General features: G+C 38.6%; 3 protein-coding genes across 10 annotated transcripts in view; 1 reads left to right on the top strand and 2 right to left on the bottom strand.

Annotated features, from left to right (window-relative positions):
- LOC102678607 (alpha-1,6-mannosyl-glycoprotein 2-beta-N-acetylglucosaminyltransferase) overlaps window positions 1–8,398 on the top strand; it is a 14,723-nt gene that overhangs the window by 2,514 nt on the left and 3,811 nt on the right. Inside the window, exons 1-4 of one of the 6 annotated variants that reach the window (XM_031511053.1) lie at window positions 4,764–5,153; window positions 7,853–7,901; window positions 7,988–8,017; window positions 8,150–8,333. In XM_031511053.1, the coding sequence (XP_031366913.1) occupies window positions 8,011–8,017; window positions 8,150–8,333 (191 nt within the window). In that variant the 5' untranslated portion in view covers window positions 4,764–5,153; window positions 7,853–7,901; window positions 7,988–8,010. Of the gene's footprint in view, window positions 1–4,763; window positions 5,154–6,193; window positions 6,636–7,493; window positions 7,513–7,658; window positions 7,794–7,852; window positions 7,902–7,987; window positions 8,018–8,149; window positions 8,334–8,398 lie in introns of those variants that run through there. The other 5 variants (XM_031511057.1, XM_031511068.1, XM_031511040.1 and 2 more) reach the window with 5 other exon arrangements.
- Window positions 2,045–5,948, bottom strand: LOC102678098 (odorant receptor 13a-like). Of its 3 annotated transcripts, none has more exons than XM_006608095.2 (6): window positions 5,704–5,948; window positions 2,972–3,285; window positions 2,789–2,888; window positions 2,614–2,709; window positions 2,400–2,555; window positions 2,045–2,324 (listed from the first exon to the last, which is right to left on the bottom strand). In XM_006608095.2, exons 1-6 carry the CDS (start codon window positions 5,911–5,913, stop codon window positions 2,274–2,276), a joined length of 927 nt encoding a protein of 308 aa, XP_006608158.1. In that variant the 5' UTR covers window positions 5,914–5,948; the 3' UTR covers window positions 2,045–2,273. The 3 variants fall into 3 exon arrangements, with proteins under 3 accessions (XP_006608158.1, XP_006608159.1, XP_006608157.1); XM_006608096.2 differs by lacking the exon at window positions 5,704–5,948 and adding an exon at window positions 3,873–4,320; XM_006608094.2 differs by lacking the exon at window positions 5,704–5,948 and having other exon boundaries at window positions 2,972–4,320.
- LOC102679179 (M-phase inducer phosphatase 2-like) overlaps window positions 5,746–8,398 on the bottom strand; it is a 34,806-nt gene continuing 32,153 nt past the window's right edge. Inside the window, exon 5 of the mRNA XM_031511024.1 lies at window positions 5,746–6,151. The gene's annotated coding sequence lies outside the window, so the exon portion shown is untranslated. The remainder of the gene's footprint in view (window positions 6,152–8,398) is intronic.

The following is an 8,398-nucleotide window of genomic DNA, read 5'->3' as shown; positions in this document are numbered from 1 at the left end:
TAGTTGTCCACGAGGGGTAGTTCCGTTGAAAAATTTTGTTACTTGATATAAATCTAGAATTGCGTATTAAAAATAAAAAATAAGAAACGAAAAGAATATTTTTTTTGTAATTACGATAATGTTTTATACGCGTGTTTTGTCCACAAGGGGTGGTTTCGTTGAAAAATTTTGACACTTGATATAAATAACAATGATAATAATAATCTAGAATTACCTATTAAAAATAAAAAATAAGAAACGAAAAGAATATTTTTTTTGTAATTACGATAATGTTCTATACGCAGTGGTTCCGTTAAAAAATTTTGTTACTTGATATAAATCTAGAATTGCTATTAAAAATAAGAAATAAGAAACGAAAAGGATATATTTTTTTTATAATTACGACAGTGTTCTAAACTTATACAATGCACTTGCTGTTCAGATCTATCAGGCAAGCTGACATAAAATAGCTCTCCAGTTGGAGATCACTCTTATGGTTCTTATGTATTGTAAGAATTTAATCTCTGCAACAATAGTTCACGCTTCGTTAAGTCTCAGGCCGCATCCACTTCTTGAATTTAACATACGACGTGCGGTCGTTTATCCGTATCTAATTTAAATAATATAATCAATATAAATAACGAATAAGACAGAAATAATACAGTAGACAAACATATCTATACAAATCATATTACCTGTATCACATCACCACCTGTAGAGCTGAAAGCGATATAGAAATTCCAAGCAGGAAAGCGAATTCACTTGTTGATTTTAGGAAACTCCAGGGAAAACGCACACCAGCTGCAACTTGTTGCTAAACCGGGAACACTCACACGGCGAACTCATTCTCGTTCGATCTTCCGGCTGCTTCTCGACCAATTCCGATTCTTCTCGACTACATACTTCTCGGCTCCCTTCCACGGTTGCTCAATTGCGGCGCGGCGTCGAGAAAACGGCCAAAGACGTTCACCAATTCCGACCTAGAACGAGATAGAAGGCCTGTCCGCGACAGACGCTCCTTTATCTCGCTATTCCTATCTGCTGCGTAATTAATTCGAGAAGGAAAACGGATCGCGACAGCGGCAGCGGTGACGGAACCGGTAACGGAAGTGGCAGCGGTATTAGCGATAGCTCCCTCCACCAGATTCCTTTCAATCTTTTCGAACAATCTGTTCGCGATTTCTATTTTATATATTCTCACAATTTGTCCTGACTAGAAAGAATTCGATGCAATTCGAGCGGTTCGAGTCAAAGCGTTGACAGTAATCATAAGACCGATGCCTGGATAAAATCTCGCGACGAAATCCCGGATATCATAGGATTACAGAAAAACTCACTTAACCGGTAATTGTCGAAGAATCTAGGTCCGAAGAAACGCTCTGGCATTCACTCTATCCGTTTCTTTCCTCCCTTTATTTTATCCTCCTTCTTTCCTTTCACGTATACACTTTTATAGACATATCTCTTATCAAGTCATAACTTGATGTAACGATCTTCTGGAGATATTGCGACTAACGATTTATAACCGAAAATGCTGTACTTATCGATCAGAAGGATTAAAAAAAAAAGGAACACAGCGAACGAACGGAGAGACGTGATCATCGATAGGGAGGCCAATAAGATTTATCGAACGCAGCTCCTGCAACTATCGTCGACGAAGAGAAACGTGGTTTTCTTTCTTTCGGCCAATATTCGAAGAAGCAGAAGTGTTTGTTCGTACGCACACCGCGACCGCTAATATCTAGATATTTTCACGATTCAATTAAAAATATTTTCAATTCAAAATATTATAAGTCTGATATTACTCATTTCATCAATTAAAACGTTTCAATTCAAAATATCATATACAAGTCTGATATTACTCATTTCGATTTGACGAAATCTTCTTCTTCTTCTTCTTCTTCTTTTACAGATATTCAATTCGCCATGAATCGAAACACGCGAGAAACGTTTTAACTCGAACGATCGATTACATCGAAACCCTTTCTCCTGTCGACTATGCTTTTTCTTTCTTATTCTTTGCACGAATTGACTCTTTACGCCTATTATTCCTCTTTCTTTTTTGTTTTAACTTATATTTCATCTTTTCGATCGAGAAAAAAACAATCGAAAAAAGATGTGAAAATTGATTGATTGGTAGATATAAGGCAATCGTTTATTCGATTAGCCATCTATTCGTATTCGCTTAAAAACATTGATATAATGTCCATTGGATCAACGAACCAGCGAATGAACGGATGAAGAGAAGAAAATGGTGCATCTTGGATGATATTCTTCGTTTTATAAAACGAGTTTTAATTCATACTTCGAACCATGGTGAAAAATGAGGCAGCGGTGGATATCATCTAAAAAAAAAAAAAAGAAAAATATCAAAAAAGGGAGAAGAGATGGAGAAAGAAAAAGAAGAGAGAATGAAATACAGAGGCAAATGTTTCCAGTGAAAGCCCGATGAATTTTCCAGCTGTTAAGCGAACTGCTTTTTGACTTCTGACCATAAGTATATTCGTTATTTTCTGTAGATTATAGGAATATCCATACCAAGGCATTGAATATGTGGCTCGGCTAATATCTACACTCTGAAAAACGGAAAATGTATTGAAAAAAAAATCAATATTATCGTTTAATACGATTTACCTTTGAAAGAAGAAGATCCGCCGGCCAATTACAAAGAAAAAGTTGAATAATGAGGATTATGAGTTGCGTGATATATTTGAATTTGTCTGGAGTGTCCTGTTTACCAAATATACAACGTTATCGTAATATAAAAAGATAATAAAAAAAAAAATAATAAAAAATAAAAAATACTTACTTCAAGCAATTTAAAGCCAACCAATGAAATATTATATGTACTAGCGATTACTTGAATAAAAAACATTCCGCTCGTCAGATGTTCAATGTCCTCACAAAATCTACTTGATAAAGAACGAAAGATAAAAATATACAGCGTTAGGAAATAGAATAAAGATAAATAGAACATATGAATCGTACTCACTTCAATAATAATTGATGATGAATTACGCATATTCGCAAATTTTTCATTTGTACACTGTTTGATGTCTCTGTTTTAATATCCGACATTTTCGCTGTCGTTATTTTTCTTGATAATATATTCAACAACGATAACGATGACGACAACGATGTATCGAACGAGTGTAAATTTTCAATTCTCGATTGAATCGTATCGAAGTAACCACAAGTGATTAAAATGAACAAAGCACCGACAGTATCCACACCAACACAAGTAAAACCGACATTAAACATGCTGATTAACTGAAGAGCATAGACGATCTCGTACCATGGTGTTTTCTGTACATCAAGAAAAAATGCATACGGTAAATGTCGCTTGTTCGTTGATTCCAAAATCACATTTTCGGCTTCCGACGGAACGAGGCCACTATCGTTTCTCATAATATGTTCGAAATCTTTCGATTGATCGAACAAAGATCCGAAAAGAACCAAAAAAGCATAAAACGCGATAGTGAGAACACAAGAGGCCAAATACCAACGTGTCAATCTTGTCGTTTTTCTTGTATAACTTTGAACGATTTTTTTCTCATGCGGCTTCAGATTAGACCAGAAAATCTCACAAACATTTAACATTGTTTGGCAAATATCACGAAACCATAATAAGATCGTATATCGCGCGTGACCACCTACAATTGAAATGATCATCGCGACTGATTCGAGAGCAGTGGTCAGATTAGTGGTATTTGTTATGAATTCATGCACGTATGAAATACTGTAGATTGTTAGACAACTGAACGCGAGCCAGGCCAAAATATTTCTATTTGCGAATCCATCTCCGCACGAAACAATACCACACAATTTCAGAAGAAACAAATTCAAATCGATCGTTTTATCGAATTCGCGTTTCGTTTTCTCGTCGATCATACCTAGCTTTTGTTTCTTCGAACTTTACCGAAATTTCTCCTGCCTCGTGATTTCTCGCTGGTCTTTCTTGATCTAGCAAAGTTCGTGAATAATTTCTTTCTTTCTTTCTTTCTTTTGTGCTTTCACAAAAAGTTAATAGAACGCGTGGGAATGTACAACTCGTGTTCACAAACTCAACGTCAACAGATAACGGTGTAACATTAGACCCGAGATGCGGGAAGGGGCATTTATTCGGACACCTATTATTATCGACAGGGAAGTAAAGTCAAAGTTTTCCGATTTTGTGAAATTTCATATAAAACACGCAAGATCGCGTGGCATTGCATGCGAGCCCAACGTTACAAAAAAAAGTGCTACAGATTCAAAACCGTATAGAATCATGAAATTGAGAAACAATCTTGTTCACATTTCATACGTAATCTCTAAAATGATAACATATACATATCGTAATAATTTAAGGATGCAAATACATTTGAGAATAAAACTTTTAAAAATTATTTTTAAAAATATTTTTCATAAAAAAAAAGTGTTTCGAAGAAATTATTCAGTTGAATAACATATTAAATAAGTTGACGAGAATAACGATGGTTGAATCTTTTTTTATGACTATATACAGAAATACGAGAAGAAAAAACGAAAAGAATCAGAAGGAAAAAGGTGGATTTGCGATTTATCATAAAAAATGAGAAAAAGATATTATCCATGGAGGAAGAATAACATACATAGTTATCGACGTAGACGTCGATGGACAAGAACAGTGGCGCTCGAGCAACGACGTCCGTTTCCGACGAGGGATGGCGGAACGGAAAGATCGATCGAGTCTCCGTAGAAATCGCACCCCCGTGTGAACGTAGCCGCATGGAACGAGAACGACGTGTAAAGTAGTGGTGTACATGAAGAGGAAAAGCAGAGAAGGGTGGGTGGAGTCGCGATCGCGCGGTCGCGCGTTCGCCCTGCTCTTCTAGAAAGCCATTGCGATCGCAGTTTCAAGCGATAGTCACGCGAACGGTGATCGAATTGACGCGAAAAACGCAAGGAAAAAAAAGGATAAAGAAAAGAAGAAAGAAAGGGAGGAAAGAAAAAGAAAAGGATAAAGGGAAACTGTGTATCGAATGAAATAAATTCTGCGACAAATCGCAATGAATCGTCATCGCTACTCCCATCTCGTATTTCTCTCGATCTATTCTGACACGCTTCTCGAAATATGATCGGGTCGAACGCCAGACTCGTGCGGTCGTAAAATTGTTACGCGACCCTGAAACCTTGGAAGACGGTGGACCTACGTAAGTAAAGAAAAGAAGCTGATGTTTGTCGGTTGATCACTGATACGAGAGAGCATCGTTTCCTTTTCCAGACCATGGCTACCGACTTCAAGTCCATATCTGAGCCTGAGCTTTTGTCCCAGACCTGCTACTCTGATCGATACAGTCCAACCTCGCTGATTCTCTCTTTCTCCCTCCTTCTCTCTCTCTCTGTCTCTCTCTCGCTTCCCTTTTCTACGTATATGCGCGTACTAAACCCCTACCATTCTCTTTGTATTTCCACGAGGTTTCCCTTCATTCGTCACCCTTTCTCGTGTTTCCAACTTTTCATCCCCATGACACTGTTGTCTCGCGACCCACATTGTTTTCATCTTTTCTGTCTTTTCTAGTATCATATTATTCCTTCTTTCTATTCTCGCACGCACATTCAATCATTTATTCATTCACTCATTCTCTCACTCCTCTACCCTTCTATACATATATATATATATATATGTATATGTATAATGAGAAAAACGATCGCAGTTAAGGAACCGCAAGGCGGCGCAAGAAACAGAGTTTTCCGGTTTACCTTGAAACTGGCGCGTGACCGAGTAGAGTCCAGTTGTTTGCATTTGCGCGTGAAGTGAATTAGTCGTCTCACGATACGTAACGGCGTATGCAAGCGTATCGTTAGCGACCCGTTCGCGTTGCTACACGTAATCATGAGTATTCGTGTTGTATTTGTGTTCCCGCGAGAAATAGTGGATCGGTAGAGTTGGTAAAACCGAACACGTTCCATTGTTACCGAGGGTAAAAAAGTGCTGTGACAGAATCTTGACAACACCTTGGATACCGAAGTGGCGCAAAAGTGTATAAAGTTTCAAGTTTCGTTTTGAGATTCTGATCTGAGAGAGATAAGAACAAGGAGGAGCGTAAGAGGGTGAGAAAAAAGAAAGGAAAAGGAAGAAGGAAAGTGAAGGAGGGAGGGAGGTGGGGGAGAGGGAAGAGGATGGAGAAGGAGAGAGAAAAGTGAAATGCAACGGACAAGAAAGAGAAGAGAATACGATGCGGAGTGTTCGAGACGATATAGAATAGCCGCGGTTGAAGGCATGAACGAGATTGGCGAAAACAAAGATGCGGTCTAAGCAAACGTCAAGGAGCAAAAAGGAAACGAGAAAGTTTAAAGTATTTTATCGTTGCTCGTGCTGCTTCTGTGTCGAGTAGCTCGCTATTTCTCTCTTCTTCTCTTACGATATTCCACCGCTTCGTAAGAAGGAGATATCGCAGTTAACTTGCTCACGGATATCCGCATTGTTTCGCGTCAACCAGCTAACTCAGCTGACCTATATTGGCTAGGTACCAAGCAAAATGAAATATCGAGCCACTCGATGTTCATCTGCGGAAAATCACTCGCGATTCCTACAGAGAGACTCGTCGTCGTCGTCGTCATCGCCGTCGTCGTCGTCGTCGTCGTCGTCGTCGTCGTCGTCAACAACATCGTCATCGTCGCTATCAAAACCGGTACGGTTCGTCGATCATTATAATTAATATAATCTCTATTAACAATTCTTTTGTTCGTCTTTTTCCGTTCACTTTATCGAAATATTCAAAATGACATACCATCGAGAACCAACGTGTGCAACTTGAAAAAATTCCGCGCGCCAATTATCAATTAATAATATTGTTATAACTATTAAAACGAATTCAATCACGTTCATTTTCTTTTCTTCGTTTGTTTTCTCTTTTGTTTTCTCTGGAATAACAATTAGTCGGAAGCAATGATTTTTTTTTTTCTTTTTGTTTTTAACACGTGATAAAATTATACGACGCAGCAATGAAAAAATAATATATGATAATCAGCGATCAAGGTCAATCAAGTAAGCTATCAGACATCAGAAATGTTTTTGATTGATGGCATCATCTGCTAATGCGATTAACTCTCCGCTCATTCTCTTCCTCCCCTTTCTCCTTTTCCTTCTCCTTCCCCGTTACCTCCGCCACTTCTTCTCCTTCTCCACTTCCTTCTCCCCTTCCAATTTTCTACAAGTCCGCGTGCCGTACTAAAAATAAGTTAATGTTGAAGCATCGTCTTTCGTGCATGCTTCTATAAAAAGAAGAAAAATCGGCGGAAAGAAATTGTCGTCGGTCCGCTCGAAGGCGAGAAAACACGTTCTCCTCTGTAACTTTCATGACGTTCCGTGAAACCGATCGGGAGCTGGTAGCAAAGACCGGAAAAAACCGGCACACGAACACCCGAGGAAAAAAAAGAAGAAGAAGAAGAAGAAGAAGAAGAAGAACGATCGATTAATCGTGGTTAGAGAATTGGTTTTTTTATCGGTGTGTACTCTCTATTGCGCGATTTATAGTTCTACTCTTCGCCGCTACGAATCAACGGTAGGTATATATACATACACAGTGACAAAGCAACGAACAATACGAAATATCGACGAAACGATAGCACCGAGTCGACACATTGCGCTCTGGAAATTAAACTCTGATTTCTAGCGGCCGATAATAACTGAGATTTCAATACAGTAGTAAACGCCCCTCTTTCGACGCGACTCTTTTAATCTTGCGTTTTATGCTGGTAAACTATTATTACCAACGAATTCATTCCTTCGTTGTCATTCTCGTCATGGTCGGAATCGTAAAATATGAGAAAGAACAAGTATGTGAACGGTATAGTTCTCTTTTTTTTTTTACCAACCAATTCTCGCATACTTTTCTTTTTTTCGCAGATTTCGTCGAAATGAGGGACCATCCGTCGCGCCTTTTCTCCGATACGAGGTAACGAGATTAATTTTTTTATGTAAGAAAAAAAAAACAATATAAATTTATAACCAAGCAATTAATCAATGTCTTTCTTCTTGCAGACCGGACGCGTAGAAATGCCAGAATGAGAGGTAAATGAGAAAATGTTAATTCATTACAACATGATAATGAAGTACGCGTTCGCGCATATATTTATTTTTATTTATTATTATTTTTATTACTTTTCTTAACTACCTTTATCTATTCCCGCATTTGTTGCGTAGGAGTGGCGTTTCTGGGGACGATCAGATCGGTTCGCGGAACTTTCCTGAGGACGCTCGTCTTCGTCTTCATGGCAACGTTCCTGTGGCTTCAAATCCATGTGATCAGCCTGACCGGTCGAGACTCCTCCGGGCAAGCTTCGTCAAACGAGACGCTGTTCGCCCTCGTACCGCAAGAATTACATAGGTAAATCGGGCCGTGCAAACGCGCGTGTTTCCGCCGAGAAGTCGTTTGTACAAAGGCAAAGAAAA

This window comes from Apis dorsata, unplaced genomic scaffold, assembly GCF_000469605.1.
Source record: "Apis dorsata unplaced genomic scaffold, Apis dorsata 1.3 scaffold_29, whole genome shotgun sequence".
Classification (NCBI taxonomy): Eukaryota; Metazoa; Arthropoda; class Insecta; order Hymenoptera; family Apidae; genus Apis; species Apis dorsata.
Note: the sequence above shows the minus strand (reverse complement) of the source record. Positions and strands in the feature narration are given on the sequence as shown.